General features: G+C 40.9%; 2 protein-coding genes across 3 annotated transcripts; one reads left to right on the top strand and one right to left on the bottom strand.

Annotated features, from left to right (window-relative positions):
* Nucleotides 1-586: 586 nt before the first annotated feature.
* LOC311005456 (inositol-3-phosphate synthase 1-A-like) lies at nucleotides 587-6720 on the bottom strand. Its single transcript, XM_083997871.1, has 11 exons — nucleotides 6581-6720; nucleotides 6151-6275; nucleotides 5886-6047; nucleotides 5171-5300; nucleotides 3878-4071; nucleotides 3617-3766; nucleotides 2757-2972; nucleotides 1902-2066; nucleotides 1702-1815; nucleotides 932-1149; nucleotides 587-796 (listed from the first exon to the last, which is right to left on the bottom strand). Exons 2-11 carry the CDS (start codon nucleotides 6262-6264, stop codon nucleotides 601-603), a joined length of 1659 nt encoding a protein of 552 aa, XP_083853997.1. The 5' UTR covers nucleotides 6265-6275; nucleotides 6581-6720; the 3' UTR covers nucleotides 587-600.
* A 3630-nt stretch (nucleotides 6721-10350) lies between these two features.
* On the top strand, nucleotides 10351-22614 carry LOC311005813 (programmed cell death protein 10). Of its 2 annotated transcripts, none has more exons than XM_083998393.1 (8): nucleotides 10351-10453; nucleotides 12444-12662; nucleotides 13334-13387; nucleotides 16540-16657; nucleotides 17414-17540; nucleotides 19023-19101; nucleotides 19206-19288; nucleotides 21734-22614. In XM_083998393.1, exons 2-8 carry the CDS (start codon nucleotides 12573-12575, stop codon nucleotides 21813-21815), a joined length of 633 nt encoding a protein of 210 aa, XP_083854519.1. In that variant the 5' UTR covers nucleotides 10351-10453; nucleotides 12444-12572; the 3' UTR covers nucleotides 21816-22614. The 2 variants fall into 2 exon arrangements, with proteins under 2 accessions (XP_083854519.1, XP_083854518.1); XM_083998392.1 differs by having other exon boundaries at nucleotides 10351-10465.
* The last annotated feature ends 754 nt before the right edge of the window (nucleotides 22615-23368 follow it).

The following is a 23368-nucleotide window of genomic DNA, read 5'->3' as shown; positions in this document are numbered from 1 at the left end:
GAGCATGCTCCTCATCTATCAAAGCCCATGTGCTGTGCAAGTCAACAAGTTAGCACCTGTTCCATTTCAGCTGTGAGGTCCATATCAGATTTGCTTGTAAAACATACAGTAACAATAATATAACTCACACTATTTCAAACAGCTACACTGCACAGGTGAATTTTACATTTGTACATTAATAACCACATAAGAACAAAAAAATAAAAAAAAACAACCGTATTAACAAAAAATTACAAGTTGTTGGTAGTTCTGCATAAAACCTGTAAAATATTTTCAAACAAAATAGTCTGCCTTTATATTATGTAACTATAGAGGTTACTGAAATCAGTAGCTTCACATTGTAGCAGATCTTTTGCTAAGCTCCATTCCTTGCTTGTATAGTCTGTGGTAGAAAATTAGCTGCATATCTTTCTTCAACAACACAAGACTCAGAATACCAATGATGTTAAATGTATCTAACACAAATGTCAAGTTTAGTTGTTTTTTTTGTTGTTGTTGAAATGACAGTTTGGTTGCTTTTGTCCATTTTATATAAAGGTGTTAAGTTTTAAAATGTATTAAGTTTCAGTTCTGTTTTGGGCTGTAGTGTTGTATTTGCAATCAGATTGGCCACGGTGCATCGCCGAAATGTGCACAAGTGCCATTTTTCAGAGATGTATGTTTCCCGTTGGTGATGACAGCCTTTTTTATCGCAGCTACTTCGCCATTGCTGTAGGTGGTTTGTGGAGGCAGGAAGTTTCTCTGCAGCTTGTGCTCCAGCAGCATGTGGTTCTGAGGAGCAAGGCCGAGACACGCTCTGAAAAAAAAGAGACAGAATCCTCTCAATTTCTACCACAAAAACAGTCACCATTATTCAACACCTGTTTACTGGCCTGGTTTCATTTAAAGTATATGCAAATTTAACTTTCCAGTACGGGAAAATTCTCCACACCTCATGATGTTTTCTATGCAGGTTCTCTGGCGGAAGAAGGCATTGATAACTGGGGTTCCTGTAGGGACAAGGGGGGCTTTACAAAGGAAGGAGAGCAGTGCTAAGACACTGTGGAAGGACTGGAAGTCTTCCTCTCCTTGAGGCTTGACAGTCACACGTTGACAAAGCTCTGTCAGGATCACCAGGTCCAGGATGATTGGGCTGGCCAGTAGAGAGTCCTGTCACAAAGAAAGAAAGAAAGAAAGAAAGAAAGAAAGAAAGAAAGAAAGAAAGAGAAGGCGAGTTTTGATGGTGAAACAGAGGGAGAATTGGTTATAATATAATATATAATACAATACAATACAATATAATATAATATATAATTGTTATAATACTATACCAATTGTTTGTTTGTTTTTTATTTACATTAATCCAAATTATTATTATTTTTTTAACCATACACATTCAGTGTCTGGACATAGCCTACATTAATAGATGTTACTTTGTGTGATGTAATAAACAGTAGTAGGCCTGAGCAGGCATGCCAGAGAAACATGAACAAAAACTGTGTCAATGACCTGTATATGCATCTTTAAATTAGCTCCAAGACCCGTTAAGGGGGATTAACAGTAAGCTCTAGTACTGCTGAGCCTCCTCCTCCTTCTCCATAGCAATCACAGAGAGATTAGCTCTGAATGTTTTGTTTAAACAGCAATTACCAGGTTGGAGTGTTACATAAGAAACTGCTCTGTTATGGTAAGGTGTGGTGTGGTTTTGGCTTGTATCTGTACCTCGCAGGTGTTGTGCAGAGCTATAGTATTGGTCCCTCCCATCATTATTTCAGAGGTGTACTCATCCATGGCACGCTTGCTGTCTCCCACATAGGGGACGTACTTGATCACCACCTGAAATAACAGAAACAATTAGGATTGTTGTTATTCTTTTTTCTTTTTTTCCTACACATTTTTCCCCCTGTGTTTGAGTCACTCACACAGTGGTCAGGTTTCTCTCCAGGCTTGTACAGGATGGGGTTTGACTGGACCATGTCGTCCACCACGTTGCTCTTGGAGATCTCTTTGGAGCGGAACTGCTGCGGAGCCGACAGGTTTTTCCCATCGTTGTTGCCAAGGTGATTGTAGCTGACGATGGAGGTCGGCTGTGAAGTGCAGAGAAACTAGTGGTTATAGCTGCCATGCCAAATCAAAAACAATCAAGTTGTAAAATATATGACTAGTGTTCAAATGTAAAATAATCTGTAGCAGTGGTTCCCATCCTTGCCTTCCACTGACTGCACCTTTATTCGAACAAGATGCTATTAACAATTAAATAGAAGTGGATATATTGTTACAATATGTTTTTGTTTTCAGATTCAGATTCAGATTCAGCTTTATTTGTCCTTTGCAAGGAAACTTGTTTTCACCCCCGTACGCAACACACAACCTCAAGATACATAAATACATACATTACATTACCCACCCATACACATTAAACAGGAACACACATTTAGCGACGCAATCTATTTAGTTCTGTTATAGCAGAGGGGACGAAGCTTCGGCTGAACTTGACCCTCTTCCAGGTCAGGGACCTGTACCGGCGGCCAGATGGAAGCAGCACAAAGTACGGGTTTAGGGGGTGACTGGGGTCCTGGGTGATGGTGAGTGCTCTGCGTGTTATGGCTATGGTGTTGAGGTCAGAGAGGATGGGGGTGGGGAGGCCAATGATTTTGGCAGCTCTGTGAGTGATTTGTGTCAGTCTTTTTGTGTTGGGGGATGACAACATGTTTGTTTTGACTGTTTTTGTGACACCGATGATCCCCCCTCCTGAATCCCTGCATCCTTTCTCTCACCTTGATCCCTGCGCTGACCAGAAAGTCCACCAGCACTGACTTGATCTTGGTCTGACCCGACTTGAAGTCGTCTCCTCCGATGAACACGCCTCTCTGCTCGGCCAGCTCTACGGCCCCCGGAACGAAAGTGTTTTGTGGGGACCCGTTGATGTAGGCGCAGCCCTCCAGTATACTGGCCACTGCAAACAGAGTGGAGGGAGAAACCTCTGCTCCGGACTGACAGGTACACACAAACAGAGATAATGGCTGTTACAAATTGTATCATCTTAATACACACAGGAGAACAAAGCTTGACTCACAGGGCTACATTTCCCTTGAGACTCTCTTTGCATCATCTGTAGTACGGCTCTATTATTGGTTTCACGCCTATCTAAAATTGAGCTATTTGCTGAAGATCAAGACTGTGAAATAGTCTATTATCATTGCTGACTGCAGTACAAGCATGCTCAAGACAGGAGATAAAATAAAAACTCATCTGAGAAGCGCAAATCACGATTTTCCTCGTCTGATCAGACATGAAAGGAATGGCTGACCGTTGCAGACACATAATGCCATTTCATTTACAAATACACTGTGAAGTGTTGGGGGAGCTAATCTCTTCATCCTCTGAGCTGTAATAATCACTGAAAGTGATGGAGGATTACTGCTTGGTCCTCAGCATTAGGAGGAAATTAAAGTTGAATGGGTGATTCATGACCACCAGCCACCAACACAATTAAGGATGGTGTCATGGAAAATTGAAGTCTCTCTACTGAAACCAGCTTCAGGATTTTTGCTTTTAAATCTTGCATGTTAGTAAGTATCTTTTATGAATCTAAAAAAAATCGGATTAAAATTCTCTTCAGAGCTCTGCGTTTCACCTTGATTGCAGCAAGCAGGTTCTTGGCGCTGTCATTGACCCCTGGGACGATATCACAGAAGCGCTCGGTGTTGGCCGTCCACAGAACAATGACTTTGTCGACACCACTCGACTGATGGAAGTCCCTTATGTCGGCTCTGATCTGCTCCAGCTGTAAAACAATTTATTCTTTAGCTCTGATTCAAATTAACAACAGAAACACCACAATCTAAAGTGGACTGAATGAATGGAGATGACATACAGTAACAACACTGTGCATTACCTGCTCTGCCATGGTGCCAGTGAGGACATTGTCAGCTCGGCTCTCTTGGTTTGCAGCGATGAATTCTGGGATATAGATGGATGGCCTGGGTTTCATGGCGCTCATGTGCGGTCGGAGCTGCTCTTGTAACGACCATTCGAGCACCTGAGCCCGCTCCATAGCGCTGCCCAGATCCATCCCAGACACATCCCAGCCTAAGAACACAAACACACAACACATGTTACAAGAGGAAATTTGCTCAAATCTTTAGACAGCTCACATTTTCCACAACTAAAAAGGGCAGCGGCTGACCTATATGAGTCTTCACTTTCATCTTATAATAGATTGCAGAGGATCCATAAATAGGTTGCCTATTAGAGCTATTCCCTTATGAGGCAGCAGAACAGAAGACACCGTAAGAGCATTTCACTGACCATCTTCACCTTGTGGAAGCAGGAGGGTGATACAGCAGGGAATTTTCACTAGGGGTTAGTGTTAGGTTTGGTGGATGTTGCTATCTACAGGCTGACGATATATTAGTGGCAGTGGCTGGAGCATGCTGAACACAATGCAGTTTAGAGTGGGAAAACTGTAACCTCAATTTACTGATGCATGGAAGAGACAGTAGCAAAGATGTTAGTTTGTAGAATTAAATAAAGTGTTAGAGTGCAAGATCTATTGGCTCTTCAGTGAGCAGCCGGCCTTTCTTGTGTCCGATGGCTGCAGCATGTGTTGTCCATTCACATGTCATACAAGTCATACAAATGTCATACAAATTCAAGTAACTGCCACCCATTTCATACATCCTCCGTCTTACATTTTATACTTTTACTCTTCAGATATTGTTTCATCTATAGTAATGGTTCAAAAATGCTTTCAAGCTGTCAGTTTTAAATAAATCTGAGAAGACTACAGCCTTTCAATTTCTTCATACTGATCTTCAACAATTTAAGTAATTTCCAACCATTTCATACAACCGCCTTCTTACATGTTTTAGTTTTACTGTTCAGATATTGTTTCATCTTTTCAAGATTGCTATTCAGCTTTCAGCATTCCCCCGTATTTCCTTCAGGAAATGCATTCTCTCGTTATATAAAGCAATTGACCTATTGTTCCCATACTGCCTGCTCCATCCCAGTCACATGATGAATAGTAAATCTGACTCCAAATCCACAGGAATCTCCCAGGAATCTCATGCCCAACAGGATATCTGAAAAATGAACACCCTTTAATGCCCTGCAGTCAGATTTCTCTGCTGTTTCCTAACTGGCTCTCTCCCTCTCCCTCTCAAAGACTATCTACAATCATCCGTACCATCAAAGACAATATCGTTAGGATGCACCATGGGCAGGAGGTCTCTGAAGGGGACGTTGACCTCGCCCTCAGAGTTTGACCCCAGACAAACAGTAGATGCCTGCAGGAGGGATCCGTAGTAATTTGCTTTCTAAGGAATGAGGAAGAGAGGACAGAAAACACGATGAGTTCATTCTTTCTTAGTTGTATTTTTTTTTTTTTTTACTAGTTTTAAAATGTATCATAGAAATGACAAAAATGGAAATCTTGAGAACATAGTCAAAAATGCATGCCCATATAAAGTGAAATCCACAAGACCAGAGTCGGTTAAGCTCTTAACACCTCACTGAACATGTCAGTATAATCAGCTTTTAATGAGTCTCTACTACTTTGTCAGGTGACCTACTGGAGCCGATACTTACATAATAGGACCAGAAGCTTCTCTATTGGCTCGTAAGTGGTAGCCTCTGCTTTTCAAACCCTTATTTAACCCAGCTAGAAAAGGTTTATTCACCAAAACACAATCTTTTGTTTTCCTGCCCGAAGACAGACATTTATTTTCCAACCAATATGCACTTCCACAGAGTTGAATGCTCCGTGAAGATCACACTTACTAGTGAGTAGCCTACAACATCTTGCTTGTGCTTTTTCAGGTGAGTGCTCAAAACTAAATGTAAACGAGCAGCAGATTCCCTGTTTGTATGTACACAGTCAGGTTGGTGTCAACTCCACTCACCTTCTCTCCGGTCTTGGTCATCCAGGTGAGACCCAGCTTGTTGGCCAGCACGGCTGCTGTGACTGTGGTCCCGTTGTTGCCTCCCCAGCCCACCAGCATCACGCCCAGCCGGGGTACACGCCTCTCAGTGCGAAATGTCATCTCAGTGGTGTGAGGCGTCACCTGTTCCCCACGTGGAGCATGCATGGACTCAGTGAGGGGCTTATGCAGCAGATGGCATATATATTACAGATGATTTAAAATGTGACAGAGACTGCAGACTTACCACGACTTTGTTCCCTTCTCTTGTCACTGCTGTGGTGTGGTAGGCGTAGTGAGCCACGATGTGTTCATCTGTGTACCTCACATTAGGGCTGTTGACTTGGATGTTCACTGACATGGTTGTAGAGTCTGCAAACAAACAATGCACAGTTCATTCAGCTTCTCCATGTGTGGCAACTGTAGCTACTTTACATAATTTCCTTAACACGTCATGACTTGAGTAATGCATGCCTATCCCCGCGTGCGATAATAAAAAGGGAAGACCTAAGTTATCTTGTCTTTTGCACTCTTCCTCCAAGCTGTCAAACTGTCTAACTCCTTTGCCTATGTCAGAAACTAGTTCATGTTATCCCTGGTAGCAAAAAAAGGGGAGCTAAAGATACATTGTAGAAATGAATGACACGCACCGACTCGAAACCCGGAAACTGCCTCACCTTTTCACGCTTACACAAGAGCCAAGATGTCTGTAGTTTCCTCGGTTTAAAGAAGACAGTCCGGGTGCGTCTCGCTGACACTTCTCTAGTCTGTGAGCTTGGGAATTTTCCAGTCCCTTTCGTCTAAAAGTGCCGGTTGGTGCCTGCCTCCCCCCGGTGCTCGTCCGACACCGAACAAGTGATTATCCTCCCCTCCCGTCGGTGGAGCCGACCAATCAGGCCGCTCCGTCGCTGTTACGCAACACGCGGGGATGAGAGCGAGATCCTCGTTGCTACAGCAGCAACTGGGGCGCGTTTTCCTCCACTCAGGCTCCACGTGGGCGTGACGGTTCAGTGGAAATACTCCCAGACAGTCTCATCTCTGCAGAGGTGAGTGAGTGGAGCCGACTGTCCCCTACCTCTCCCCCGTGGATGCATGCAGCGTGTCTGTGGGGAGGTGCTCAACCAACCAGATAATTTAAATTGAATGAAGAATTAATAATATCAGATGCGTACAGAATCATCAATAATTGCTAAATTGATGTGAGAGTGTAGGCTACATGACAACTGAGCGTCTTGTGTAACAATGATCACCATGAGGTATCTGTGCAAAGGTTTGGGCGTTACATCAGGCTGTGTTGGTTTAATGCAGTCAGTAGAAAGACTGCAGAAAACGTAATTTAACAAATAGTATTTAACTTAACCATATACTTTATTCCACTTTGCAAAATATAAGTTTTTATCTCTTTGGGCTCTGAGATATTTTGAGCTGCCTGTATTAAAAAAAAAAAAAAAAAAAAACGCCCACAAATTGTTAGTGATGTCAGTGAAGTCAAGTCTCAGCCTGCCCTCCTTGAATTAGTTCATGCTCGACATTTTCATCCAGACTATGCTGGAATTTTCTAGAGCCCATCTCCCTTCCTCTACCCCTTCAGTGTCCTCCCAGCCACTGGTTGCCACACAACCTCAATGCAAAATATTTCCCTCTCTTGCGTAACATTGGGGATTGGAGTCAATGGGTGTTGCCAAGAAAATGACATAGCCCTAGCACTTGACACATTTTTTCTTCCATGTTCCTCCAAAGTCATAAACAGAAATGAAATAGCAGTGCTTTAACATATGTTTGTCTCTTATGTCACATTTCCATGCAAAGACATTCATGCAAAGACCCAGGTAAAAACACTTGTCTGTTTTGATAGAAAACATAGCCACACATCATGCAGAGGTCATAATTAATCAAACTGAAATAATGGTTGAAGTGATGACTTTCAGCTTTAACTGTGAACACTGTAGGAATCAGTACCTATTATAAATCCATAAACTTTAGCAACAGAGAAATTATCCCAAATGTGATTACACTACTGCCAGCTGCATTTCATTCTTCAGCCTTATTTTTTTAAACCTGATATCCAAATGCATAACATAACTGATATTGAGTAAATATAACATAGTAATTATGTAACAAAGCTACTGCTTCAAATGTTGGTCACTACCCATCCATTAGTAGCCTATATTTTTACACCACGTGCAATATTTGGTATGCCTCAAGTCCACAACTGTCTGTTTCCCTCTTAAGACCTTAGCCACAGACTATTTGAATTTTCTCATTTTCTTGTGTTATTTGTAGTGATGCCAATGTCAATCAATCAGTCATTCTTGTTCTTTATTGCAGACACAATAACCGGTCAAGAAAAAAAAAAGAAAAAAACAGATTTAAAAAAAAAGAGAGAGAGAACCAAACATTAACTCTCCACATAATTCATAGCAGGCTATCCTGCTAGTGTTTTCTAAGCCTGCATGGATGAATACCTGTAGCAGCTCTTCCCAGGGCTAAAGCCTTAATAATGCTGTTCCCTGAATCATCCAGGCGGCACATAAAACGATACATCAGATTTCAAGTGCTTCACAGTTAGGTACATTACAGTAAACAAACAGCTGACTAGCCCTGTGCCATCTGGGCACCTGAAGCAACAACCTCAGTCCATCATTAGGCCACTATGAGCCACCACATACTGCTCTTTATAGCTGCACCAAAGATGAGCTGTTTATATAGGTCTGCAGAAAGCTCTGAATAAGGAACATTTAACATCAACTGAGCATATACTAAAACTACAATGGTGCATATTAGCTTGTGCATATTGCTTACAACACTGTCTATAAATATCTTTGTCATCGTGCCAATCATCAGTAAGAAAATGCCCAAGATAATTAGTCTCCTGTCATGTCATGAGGGGATTATCATCTAGAAAAAACAGACAAACAACAAAATGTAATGCACATTTTCACAATAATGCCGGTTCATCTCAATTTAGTTTTAGCAGGGGAATAACCTTGGACATTTGTGTTGGTATCAACACGATGGGGATTCAAAATTTTACTATATTAAAAAGAAAAAATGTGTGAGATTTGCATACCTCACAACGGCTGTTACACCTGAGGGCTTCATTCACCTGGTGCCTGTATTCTTCGGACCCATCAGAGTGAAAATAACCAGACAGCCGAACTGATGGTCTGTGCGATGACCTCCACATTCCTACAGAATAGGATAGAAATGAGACCCTTGACCTCCTGACATGCACTAAATGTGTCACAGAGATATGGAGATAGTCATGAAGTTATTCTCTGTGAAGAAACTCCAATACTCACTGATCAGTTTTTGTGCATCTAGGTGAAAATGTGTGATATATGTGAATAAACACATAATAATAGTAAATCTGCTAACAGATGACAAAGAAGTCACTTTTGATCAAGTCATTAGTAGTTATCAGTTCAGTAGTTTGGAATAGAGCTCTGGGCTGCAACAAACATTTTTATTTTCTCTTAGGCTTTTTTCTCAGCTGTTTTCGTACATTGCAGTCTCCCAAGCTTCAAGTGTTCACCTCATCTAACAACCCAAACCCAGAATATGTGACAGGATTAGGATAGTTTGATCAGTTACTTTAAAGAGGTTCTCCACCTAACATAATTATTAATCAGATTAATTCAGCAGAGGCTGAGGTATCCATAAAATATTGTTTATCCTCTATTATGCTGCATTCATTTTATAGGGATTGGATGGTGACAAACTGTGTGACTGATAAGAGCACTATGCATTGACAGTTTTACAATATATTCATTATATATGGCATTATATAACTGTTTTCAGAGTAGAATGAAGTGAAAAGTGTTTTCATGAATAGCATAAAGCTTTCACAAATCTTCAACATTTCACATATCTGAAATTGCATATAGATAGATAGATAGATAGATAGATAGATAGATAGATAGATAGATAGATAGATAGATAGATAGATAGATAGATAGATAGATAGCCTTTATTAAGGTGTCACTCCACAACACACAATAAATAGCCTAAACAAAATGCATAAAGGTACAGGAGGAATGTATAAATATAGTTTATATCAATTACAGTATTCAATGCATGTTAAATTAAAAAGCTTGAGGACCACTCAAAAAAGAGTTGTGAGGCACACACTAAAAAGTCATTAAAAATAATAATAGCCTATGGTATCATGAAAACAAAACACAAAACAATGTTTTATTTTTTATAAAAGTCTGCATCTTGACTAGTCCAGATGTGACAAATTAAAGTATAAGTTGAAAAGAGAACAGAGCAGCTAAAAGACGATGAATACTGAAGGCTCTCATACTAATAAAAGAATAGGGGGAAAAAAGAATAACAATGGTCTGATGCCTTGAGCAATATATCTGTCCTCTGCCACACATGACGTCACTGTCGCTCCATCCAGCCTCCTCTGATTGGAGGACGTGTGTTTACGTAGCAACGGTCCGGAAGATGTCGCTGAGGCCAGTCCTAAAAAACTTCCGCCTTAAGTTGTAAAGAAAACATAGCGGCTAAAAGGCAATCGACGGCGCAACCAGCCCATTTAAGAGGTCAGACAAAAGGTAGATACAAGTACTCATTGGACACGCACATACCGACATACACATCTGACCTAAAGCAGTTTGTTGACGCGTTATCGCTCATCAGGAAGCAGAAATCTACGATTTACTGTAGCTAGCCCGTGAGCTACGCTGTTCCCTGCTAGCCCTTCGCTAGCATCGATCTGCCCGGCCATAGGCCTCAATTGGGAACCTCAACGGCTAAATAGCGATCATTTTGTTCCGCTACCCAATCGATTATCGTCTCGACATTGGATTTTGATAGTCTGTTACTCTGAATAAAAGGGAAAACCATAGTTCGCGTCACGTCAACTACTTTGTAGCTATAGCCAGTTAGCCGAGTAGCTGGGCAGTTTAGCCTTCCAGATAGGCAGCCATCGCGTCTTACTGTATGGCTCACTATGTGGTTAAAAAAGAGAGAGATTTCAGCTTTTGGGTAGGTTGTGTATGGCAGATGTTCTTGATAGGGCTGTGGTCGAATACCTAAATGTTAAACATTTATTTAGCTAATAAATAAGCTGCATTGCAAAAGCCATTACTTTTTCATCCATGTATTCTTGTCCTTATAAACTAGATCCTATCAATATGTCAGAACGAGCAGGAAACAGTGAAGCGATTTCCTATTACGTGTGCTCCTTGTTTTCTTAATACTGAAATGATAATACATTTAAAAATGTCTCGCCGCCAGCAGCAAGGTAACACACAACTGAGCCACTCCCTCCTTCAGGTGAAACAAACCAAGACGTCACAGCTTCCTGTTGGTTAGAAAGCCACTTTACAGATGTATGGTGTTTATTGACATGTGTTTTTTTTTTTTTTAGAAATGCACCGATTTGTAGATAAACATACAAATAATCTGGAGCTGTTTTGATAATGGGAAATGCAAAAATGAAAAGTATATTGTGTTTCTGGCTTCTCAAAGGATTTGATGCTTTTTATTGTCATACATAAGTATGTACATAAACTGGATATTTTTGTGTCTTTGAATATGTAGATGTCACAGTGGTCTGTGGATACTGGTCAGATAGCCTAATTATATCAAGCATGCTTAATTGTATTGTATTGACAAGACAATATGTTGGTCAACCAGAATAGTAACACAACCCTTTGGTTCATCAATAAAATACTGATTAGTTATAGGCTACTGCCAGACATTGCATCACAGACATCCTAAATACATTTTGAGGTAATACACATAGAGTGATATAGTCTGTTCATCAGAGTGCTGATATGTTTATTTTAAATCTGTGAATTGTTGTATTGCTCCAGCTTCTCTTTTCTCCCCCAATACCAGTTCTCAAACTCAGATACCAAACACTGACCTCATACCAGTGTTCTCCTAAATGTAAAATCTTGATATCTTGCTGCATGGAACTGACTGGAAATATTTTAATGTATGCAACAAAAAGCTCTGGTGTGATATTTTATATACAGCTCTGGAAAAAAAAGAGACCACTCCCAAAATGATCAGTTTCTCTGGTTTTACTAATTATAGGTGTTAAAAAATTAAATTAAATTAAATTAATTTTTTGTTTTGTTTTATTCTATCAACTACCGACAACATTTCTCCCAAAATTGAAATACAAATATTGTCATTTAGAGCTTTTATTGGCTGAAAATGACAACTAGTCAAAATAACAAAAAATATCAAGACTTGACTGTCATACATGTAGAGATGCTTTTAAGAAACAATTATGAAAGTGGTCTCTTATTTTTTTCCAGAGCTGTATGTTATAACAGTACTGACCAATAAACTGCATTTGATGTTGGTCGGTGTTGTCATAACCTGTACCTGACCCGACTCATCATGTCCGGATCAGCACCAGTCTTGATGGGGTTGAGCAGATTGCTCCATCCCTACTAATAACTATATTGTAATTGTCATAAACTTGATTTAAAATTGAAATCAAGTTTATGATATGATTCTATGTTGATTTAAAAATAATACAAATGGCCTTTTATTGTCTTCTTTCTCCTCCAGGCTCTTGTCACTCTGGAGCTTGTGTGGTTTCCAGAGTGTGTGTGAGTGTGTGTGTGAGTGCATGTGTGAGTGTGTGTGAGCTGCAGTTTCCTCCTCACAGTTTCACCAAGAGCTGCTCCTCCCTGGAGGATGACAATGGAGGAGATGAAGAATGAAGCGGAGACAAACTCCATGGTATCCATGACGCTGTATGCCGTGATGTACCCAGTTTTCAACGAGGTAAAACACCCTCTTCTAACAGAAGCTAGCTCAGTTGTTTGTCTTGGCGTTCCTGAGTGTTTTGTCTTGCATCCTGTTCACACTTAAAGGATTAGTTTGAAGATCAAGTCAGTGTGTTTTTATCCCCACTAAATCTGTTATGAAGAGGTCAACCCAGTTATCATATAATTACTGTTCTATTAATGAGGGCGTGAAGCCAATTTATGTGAAATCTAAACATTTTTGAGTCATCTGATGTTACAGTTCAAGAATTATAAACATAAATACTGTACATATATGAAGACTCATTCCTACAGCGTTTATTTGACAGATTGTCAAAAGATTGAGACAGTTATTAAAGGAGTAAACTGTAATAACCTGAAAAACTCAAACCTAAATTATACATGGGATAACAATATGGTTGTTAACAATAAAGCTGACACAAATCTAATCCCAGTTGTGATTTTTTTAAGCCTTCTGCTGGGGTTCACTTTGTAAAGCAACTCCAGCCCAACAGTAGCAGCATACATCATGTTTTAGTTCCTTATTTTTGACAGAGCAAATCGAGTGTAACTTAGCACGCAGCTGCAACAGATGACAGATAGTCAAATGATGGGTGACAGAGCAAAAGCCTCAGACGGTCCAGATTTGTCAGTGACATCATGTCTTCCTCTTTTTTTTTTTTTTTTTAGCTGGAGAGGATCAACCTATCAGCAGCTCAGACGCTCAGAGCAGCCTTTATTAAGGTAGGACCCTGGAGGCAGCAGACGACAACTGCCCAGAAACCCAGAAAAATCAGCATCTGTGTTTTTATTTCATTTTATATTCTCAGTAATAATTTGCCAACAGTACACTACAGCAGGGAACATGTTGACAGACAGAACACCATGCTAATTAAATGTAGATTTTACTTCATGAAGATGAAACAAAAGAATTCACCACAACAATTGAAATAAGAAGGAAACGATAGCTGCACTAGTCCTGTGAAAAATTGGCGTTATATTGCTAAATTTTTTACATTTAGATTTTTGTGTTGATTGGACCATAAATATGGGAGGTCAGATGATCACATATGTTCTTAAATTTTAGTTTAATGTATGTGAAAGGCAAAACAAAAGTAAACTGTAAAATTACAACCGAGACTGTACGTTGTAAACAGTCCGTGACAGCTACAGCCCAGCATCCTGCTTCACATTCGACCTCCTTTAGTTGCCGTAGCTGTGCACACTCACTGATGTTTTGGGATTATTAGCAACATAATAATGTGTCTCTTTGGTGTTTTTTTTTTTTTTTTTTTTTTTACCTTGAAGGGGGTTAGATAATCTGGTAAAACTGATTAACCGTGTGTGTTTGTCGCCATGTGGGACCTATTTTTAGTGATGCATTCGCAGCACCTACTTAAATGAGGACAGAGCTGTGATAAATAAAAGGGCCAATGACTACGGATAAGAAATAAGATTTTTAATGTTGTATTAGTTCTTTTTATAGCCTATTCTATGGCTTTAATATTAAGTGTCATAAAAAGAAAAAAATATGGAAATAAAATTGAGAAAATAAAACGGTAGCTGTGATGTAGATAAGCCCAATGAACAGATGTACAGACAATCGTGGAACATAATGCCTTCGGCCATGGAAATAAGAGAGGAAGATGAATAGAGAGAGGCGGAGAGACCCATCAGTGCAATATCCCAACAGCCTTCAGTTTGAGCCCTGAGCAGCAGAGGGAGCTCACGAGGAGGACGTGAGAGACATCAGAGACTTGTTTGTCTTGTGCCTTCGATGCTGCTTGAACACAGTGAAACTACAGTACAGAGAGTGTGTGTGTGTCTGTGTGAGAACAGAACACACTCATGTTTTCAAAATGAGACAGATGTGAAGCAGAATCTCTTGGTCTCACCATGTTGCCTGTAACTCAAGGCTTCAACTGAATCATAAACTAGAACATTTCCTTGCTGTCCCCTGTCAACATGGGAATCAATCAAGGGGGGCGCCGTTTAGCTCAGTGGGCAGAGCAGGTGCCCCGTATGCAGAGAGAGGCTATAGTCCTCGCTGCAGCCGACCCCAGATCGATGCCCGGCTGGTGTGGCCCTTTGCTGCATGTCATTTCCCCTCTCTCTGCCTCCCCATTTCCTGTCTCTCTCAACTGTACTATCAGTTAAAGGGATAGTAGCATTTTTTTTAAAAGTGGGGTTGTATGATCTACAAATAGCCCCTAAGTACTTTAGCCCAAATAAAAACGGCATTTTTCCTGCACTTTGAAGGGCTGGAAAAAATTATATTATAGCGAACAATGGAACTGTGTATTTTTTTTCAGGTAAAACCTCTTTTACGCCACGAAAATAGGCCGTTTCTTTGGGTCTGTTCACAACACTGTATGTTGTAAATCTCTGGGCAGGGCTATGGGCTGGCGTTGCTAACGGGAGGAGTGCAGAGAGTCTTCTACTGCAATTAAAGTACTTAGGGGCTATTTGTAGATCATACAACCCCACTTTAAAAAAAAATGCTACTATCCCTTTAAAGGCAAAGAAGCCCCAAAAATATACTTTAAAAAATAAATTATAACAGAGCTAAAGAGTCATATATTGTATTGAGGGGGTTGCCATTACAATAGATGGGACCCCCCCCCCCAGAGCAAAAATGTCAAATGTCTTAACATTTGAGGTTAATTGTGACAAAACGGCTCCTATAAGAAAAGAAGCAGACTCTGACTGCAGCCAGATCCCTTACCAAATATGTCAATATGTTTTTGGTTTTTCTAGAGAAAATATTTTGGAAACCCATGCAAGTTCCTTCTGCTCGTCTCTAAAATAATCTTTGTGTTGGAGTCAATGGGCAGCAGGAAGGGGCTCACAGTTCAAATTCTGTTAGTCTCTCTCAGCACATTGAGGACAAGTTTGTCTACAACTGTGGAAAAATCCATGTGTGGAGAGTAATTTGTGGCTGCATGTATAGAGAAAGATTTCATACAGCTTCTCCCACTCGAGCCTGATCGTTTCACGCAGAACATACCGATTATTATCTCAACATTTCTCCATAAATGATCACGGTCATTGAACAGTGGTCGATCAAAAACTATAAAACTTATCAAAACGTGGAACACCACATCAATAGACATTTTAATGTTTAAATGGAGTCTCTGGGTGAGCAGCAGATGTGTGAAGCTGTGTCGTAGATGTAGCGGTCAGGGCCTGGGAGCGTTGGCGCCGTGGCACTCATGAATCATGTATTAAATCATATAAAATGTTTTGATGGGTTCATCCATCCTGCCCTTGTTGTTAGTCATATCGACACTATCACATTCAGTTAATGTCATATTCATTATGCTGAAGCACTTCTATTTCCATGATTGATGTTCAGATGAATGACCTCTGCTGTTATCAATATCAAATCAAAGTGATACCTGCTTGATGAGGTTTTTTTTTTTAACTATCCCCTTCTGTGATTGCACTGGAACAATAAAAGCACAGTGATCATATCTTTGGTCTGTGCTGCCGCTGTGTGATGATGAGCAGGGGCGTTCATTGTGGATGAAATATTAACGACGAGGAAGCAGCGTCGGGGTTCTACAAACCAAAGGGAGGGGGGTGTGATCACCTTACGGCTGTTTTTACCATGACATTTGTGGGTCTTTTGTCCACTGATTGGTGTCTCCGCTGCCCCGGCCGGTTGCAATTCAAGGTTAAATAATTCAGGAGGAGAGCTTTTGTGCATTCACCTGAACTGCTCGCAGCTGACATCTGACATTCAATAAAGTTCCTGCTTTGTTCTCCGCAGCTCTAAGCCTCCTCTCTCTTTTATTAGAGAGGACAAACTGTGCTATAGCTGATATATTTTCCTCTCATGAATGATTGCTTCTCCTCCTCGCTCTGCATGCCTGATTCGACGACTCCTTTGTCAGGCGGAGAGGGAGAACCCTGGCCTGACTCAGGACATCATAATGAAGATCTTGGAGAAAAAGAACGTCCAAATCAACTTCACCGAATCCCTACTGCGCATGGCAGCCGATGATGTGGAAGGTGAGTATTTGAGAAAAAGACGACTGCTGAGATGTTGTGGTGGGATTGGTCCTTTTTGCAGGGCTCCAGACTAATTTATTTTTTACTAACGTAAAATTTTAGAAGCGCAAGCAGAAAATTTAACACACTGTAAATCGACTTGCAAAGCAAATATTCACATTTCCTTTTTGTTCGTGATCCTCATACACATTGGCTGGGCACCTGTAATGACAGATTCCAGATTGTTTGAGTTGCCCCTTCCAAATTTCACCAATGAAAAAAAAAAAAAAGCAAATTTACCGATTGCACATGGGCAGGTAGATGAAAATTTTTGCACTGTCTCAAATTTTAGGGGCAAAATGCTCCTCTCTAAGGGCAGTCTGGACCCCTTTGTGAGGTTTGCAGGTGTCTCTACATTGAGTTTACTGTTATACAGTAAGGCAAGGCAAGGCATCTTTATTTATATAGCGCATTTCATACCAAGGCAACTCAATGTGCTTTACATAAAGACAAAACATTTTTTAAAAGAGAACAGCATAAAACAGCATAAAAACAAAAAACAAAAAACACAGAGTTAAAAGAGCAGCATAAAAACAAAAAACAAAAAACACAGAGTTAAAAGCAGGAGCGAAGAAGAATAAAAAAGAAAATAGATAAAAAGAAAATAGATAAAGTTTAAAGTTATTAAAAAGAGCTCAGTAGTGTTTTCCCTCATTTGCAGTTCTTGTTGTGAGCCCCTTCACATAACTCATGGTGCTGCAAACCTTTTTCCTGCAGATTTCATGATTGACCGGCCCGAGCCAGAGTTCCAGGACCTAAATGAAAAGGCCAGAGCTCTGAAACACATCCTCAGCAAAATCCCTGACGAGATCAATGACAGAGTACGCTTCCTACAGACTATCAAGTGAGTAGACACACACACACACACACACACATACATACACACACACACACACACACACACACTGACCAGCACATTGTCTGTTTTAAAACATGCGTCATTAAAGGATGCCAGTGATAAACACAACATGAACAAATGCAGTGCTCAGACCTTTAGTTTCTCTAACTCCTCCAGTATTATACTGCAGGGGCGTCAGTGCTGAGCTACAGTGCACTCTGCTCAGTAATCTACAGTCTGGAGGAACATCTAAAATCAAAACTTGGCACTGACTGATGTTCATTTCTGACTCAGCTCGTATAAAAAACAATAAGAACTGTCCGATGCCAGACCTGGTGCTGTTCAAAACAAGGACACCCCCACCACAAGCCTCCACTAGAAAATTCAGCTTTTTTAAAAAATATATTATTGATCTTACGAAGCGCCACAACTCCACTGCTCTGTCTTTTAACTTTGTGTGCGCCAGAAATGATAATGTGGAATATGTAGAACATCTGCTGCTTTTGATCAACACAAACACACACACACACACACATTGGAAGCTCGTAGATTCAATAGTACTTTTGTTAAACGACAAATGTCCAACATATGTCTTCAGTTTCCAATCTCATCTGGATATGGATTTTACAAAGCTTCCATAAACAGAGACAAGCTGCCAATCGAAGAAAGCATAATCAGCCTTTTTCAAAATGTTTGCTTAGTGCTAGTGAATCACTAGTCAAAAATGGTGTCCGGTTATTTTTCTGACAAATCCTTTCAGCTTTGAAAATATATATAATCAGCTCCCAGAGCAACACAACAAAAATGTCTAGTTTGGCTATTGTTTGTGCCAACTGCAATTTTTTTTTTATTTTTTTTTTACCATAAAAGCATCAAACCCCTGCTGCTACACAGTGTCAGTGAGATTGGCTTCGTGCTGGTTCTTGCTGTAGGTCAATTGTACATCAAAAAAAAATCAAAATGTGGTGGTGTCAGACTGAATGACCTCTTCACAAAAGCAGCTGGCAATAATGGGAGATATAGGAAGAAAAGAAAAAAACAGGAGAAAACCTCAGACTGTAAATAAAGATGGATGTAGTCACTGTGATTTAAGTGGCTTCAGTGCTTGTGCCCAAAGCACAAAGCATGGCGGCCTGTGCCAGGCAATTATGCAAAACTAGCTCAAATTCGAATGAAGGAATTATGTAAAGATTCACCCAAGAGACCAACCAGTCAAATGGTTGGTCTCTATTTGCAGTGTTTCATGTTCCAGCCTCTTGCTGCCTGAACGGAACAAACACAAAATACATGTGTCGGCATGAGATCAATACACACCTGGAATATCTTTTGTGAGGTATTGTTTTTTTTTGGTGTGGAGAGTGAAAATCTCACAAGCGTTAATTTCACTGTTGTCGTACAAGCATCCCTTGTATCGACTGTTGGGCCTCTTTGTGTTGTGTAAAAAGAAGAAAATGTCCCCTCACTGCTGCTGCCTTCTGTTTCTGACAGAGACATAGCCAGCGCCATAAAAGAGCTCCTGGACACAGTCAACAATGTCATTAAGAAGTATCAGTACCAGAACCGCAGAGTGAGTATTACACAAGACACGGACACACATGCCTGTACACGGTTTCACATCCTGCCTTTGTTACTAAATGAAGTTGTTTTTTTTGTTGTTGTTTTTTCACCAAGGCCCTGGAGCACCAGAAAAAGGAGTTTGTGAAATACTCCAAAAGTTTCAGCGACACTCTCAAAACATACTTCAAAGACGGAAAGTGAGTTTAACCCCAACAATGTGTATGTCTCTTCAGCGCGTCATCGCTCTGTTAATAGCTACGCACTCTCTCTGCACCTGGATAATGGCTGTCACCGCTAAACGACTCGGTCACTGACTGAGGTGTGTCTGGCTCTATAAGCACCTCTCATCTCCTTTTCTCCAGACCGCTGCTTCATCACATTGTGTCCTGTGATCACAGCTCAGTTTGACCTTGAGGGCTTGTCGTGTTGCCACGGCACCTCACAGTCGGGCGCCATTTGAAAAACCTCCACACGTATTTGCATTTGGCCATGTTTTTATGTGACTATGGCTGTCTTTACACTGCCCAATTCCGACTTTTTCCTCTCAAGTGGCCCAGATCGGATCTGTAACATGAACGTTGTGTAAACGGGACAAATACACATGGAATTGGATATTGTCAGATCAGATTCAGGCCCCGGTTACATGTGGAAATAAATCAGATACAAATTGGATATCTGCCAATATAAACAGACAGATTGGCTCTTTCCTGGCAATGCGTGTCATACGTCATCAATAATGATATTAATTCCCGTGCCCACACGTTTCACTGAACATCTGTAGCCTGTGATTGACACGCGGGACTGACCTGGACTACCATAGCCAGCTGTGGCCAGCTGTGGCCAGCTGTGGTTGCTGTCACAGGAGTTACATTGTTTTATTTTCGAGGTGTCCACGCCTCTTTTTTTTTCTTTCTCACTATTTCTTGTTTTCATGTAACATTAATTTATATGCGGATCGATACGAGGGCAAGGGAGGGAGTGTGAAAGAGAGCGTGTGCAAAAGAAAAACCAGATTTCACGTTTTCCTGCCGGCAAAAACTGAAACAAGCCAATTAGAAATCAAGAGAGGAAAAACAAACAATGTACACAAATGTGTCCAAGAGGCTTTGTCCCGTCCTCTACGTGAGCGACAGAGGATCGACGGTGGTATAACATCACTGTCACTGTCAGCTGCTCATCTCCCAACAGGTCCGCTCCACGCAGCCACTTCACTAACTTACTTATTTTGTAAGGACAGACTCGATGTTCACTTTGTAAACAGTGACGTGTTGGATATGAACTCTGAGCACCAGACTCACCTTCGTTTATAATAATTATGGAACTATAACGTGACAATCTCCCGTCTTTAAAAAAGTTCACTGGCTTATTTCCTTCTTCAGTGGGTTGATTCACGCAAGCAAAGCAGATGTAAATGGAGATGGCACATAGGGGTCACGTCGATGCCTATCAAAAGCAGAAGTAGTAAATCCTATTAGACCAGACCCAGGTGATAGCCTTGGTGCTGTCCACTGTGTTCCTGTTGATGATAAAACACACATTTACCCCTTAAATTAGCAGCCGAATGGTCGTCAAAGTAACAGAAACACTGTTGCTGCTGAATTTTTATGTGGTTCAAACTCCATTCAACTCTTGTATTGAAGTTAAATTGAGGCTGGCAGCATCACATTAAGACAGTTGGACCTCACTGCCAGGAAACTGTTTAAAAAAAACAAAAAACAAAAAGCTAGAGACAACATGTTCCCGACTCAGTGAGCTGTTGGTTCCTTGGAAAGTTTTGTCTTTAGACAAAGCCAGACTTGGTTCCCATTATGTTTACAGAGTTTAAGCTAAGCCGACGCGCTCTAATCTTGTATTCAGTGTCCACACACATAGCCGCTGCTCATTCTTCTCACCTGACTCACAGCAAGGACGCAAATGAGTACATTTGTCCAAATGTAGAACTACTCTGAGGAGTTAAAGTAGGCTAAAGTAAGCGCTGGTCACAGATTGTCAAATATGAGAGAAGGTTAGTTTTCTTTTAGGATTTTTGGGGGTTTATTTGGTTTCTATTCAGACAAAAAGATCAATAAAGAGAACATTTGGGGACAAATGGTTAATTCAGTGTGATAACGGAAATTGTTAACAACTAAAGAAGATGTTTATTTAGGCCAGCTGAGAGCCAAGTGAGTAAATAATGAGTCATTAAATCCAGACTGAGTTACAGTGTCTAATCAGCACAGTGGAAACACCAGACACCGTTATACATTACAGTTGAGTAACATTGTACATGATAAGCTTTATAAACAAAAGGACACGGTATTTGATTGTTGCTGGGTAACCGTTAAGCTGATAGCTGGATGTCATGCGCGTGGTGACATTGCTTTCAGTCATCCAGCGTGTCAGGCTCCACGGTCACACCATGCTTTCACTTTTTAGGATCTGTGCAGGTTACTAAGAAGTAGAGAGGACAAGGGCAGGGATGTCTACAGTGACTCAGCTGGTCATTTGTCAGCTAAACCTACCTTTAGACTGTGAATGTCCATGTTCCATTCATCCTCCCCCAACCCCGCCCCAGGAATAGTTAAGCAGTTGTTTGAACAGTTTCACTGAGCTTCTTCCAGCCTGTTTGTTTCCTCAAGTTGTGCTTTTGTCTTTGCTCCCAGGGCGATAAACGTCTTCATCAGTGCAAACCGGCTCATCCACCAAACCAACCTCATACTGCAGACCTTCAAAACTGTGGCCTAGCCCACAAGGGACCGCAGAGTCCTCCCGTGTCCTGTGGGGAGCAACTGCCAGAGCGGTGGAAGCTTGAAGAGCGCCTGACCCATATATGTAAATTAGAAAGAGTTGATTTTAGGGTTGGGGGGGTCGATTCCACGAGGAGTCGAGATTCTAGATTCCAGTTCAAGAGACTGAAAAGTGCCATTTGTTTTTTCAATGAGGATTTTCCAGTCTTGAAGTGGAACTGAATGGGCCCAAAGTTTTGGTTGATTGATTTTATTTGGACAGTTTTAATTTATAACCCTGGTCTGGTTGGGAGTAGGTGAGGCGAGGTGTTTATTAAAGACTAATTGCCATTTTTTTTTCTAATATATTCATGTTGATCATTTTACTTTTAACTTTTCATTCATGGTTACACACACGCGGGACTGCATTCAATAGGAGTGTGCATCTCAACCGTCTACACTGGTTTTCTCTTCTCGCCTCCTGTTTGTGTCATTTCTCCATTGGTTGCGAACGCACAGGGTTGACAAAGGCACCCGGCCGCCGGTTGAAAACGGCTGCGAGGAGGGGGGAGGAAACGGTGTGTGGGACATTTAAGAGGCAGACTCAAGATTTCTTTTTCTCTTTATTATCAGAAGACAGAAAGCCAAATGACTTCCAGCACAGTGTGCGCCTTACCAAGTCCTGTAACATTCCCTCCTCTCAGAGTGTAATGAAGTGGAGTCAGTCCCTGCCGTCGGGGGATGTAGAGAGAGAAATGAACGTTCTGTATTTAAACTGATATCTGGTTGCAAATGTTCAATAAATAGTTTCCAAATGATGTTGCTTTTTTAAATGTGTCCGAGTCCAATATGTGTGGGGTGACTACTTTCTTCATTGGTGCCAAGGGGGCGGAGTTTCACTTTCTGTTCCTTTGTTAGCTTAAAAAAAACAACGTACAATTGAAAAAATGTTCAGACATGGACAAGTAACCCTTTAGTCACACAAACCACACCTTCCAAAATGATTTACCACTCGATACATAGCAGGACTGTTGCATCAGACCACTGGAGTTTTAGTGAGGTGTGCCTACACACTAAAGGCTGGTGCACTCCATTGATTTAACATTGCACAACACATTTTGCTCCTTCCTCCTGGTTGAAACCTGGCACCTATCACCTATAATGCAGCACCAACTGCCGGCAGCTCTGCTGGAGGTTCAGGTGTAGTATGCCAGTATCTGTTGTGTGTCCTTGTGCTACAAGGATCTACAGTAGTATAATTGGGGATGAGGTTGTAGGGGTTGTGTTGCCTTGTTTCTTTGTTACTCCACGCCCTCACCCTCCATTGTCAAATGTGTTGCTTAAGCAAGATGATCGAATTACAAAATAGATCTTGCAAGAACCACAAAAGCGTTTATGCAACTTTTTTGAACAAAAGCAGCAGAGAAGCCATGGATTTACCCCCTGTTCTCAATCTGGCCCAAGAGCTGGAAATCCTTTTTTTCATGATATCTATACTTAAAGCAGAAGTAAGTGATATATTTGTGTTAATATAAGTTTTAAATAGTTATATCTTCCGACAGCAATCACTTA

Source organism: Trachurus trachurus (assembly GCF_905171665.1).
Source record: "Trachurus trachurus genome assembly, chromosome: 22".
Lineage (NCBI taxonomy): Eukaryota > Metazoa > Chordata > Actinopteri > Carangiformes > Carangidae > Trachurus > Trachurus trachurus.
This window is presented reverse-complemented; position numbering and strand designations above follow the sequence as displayed.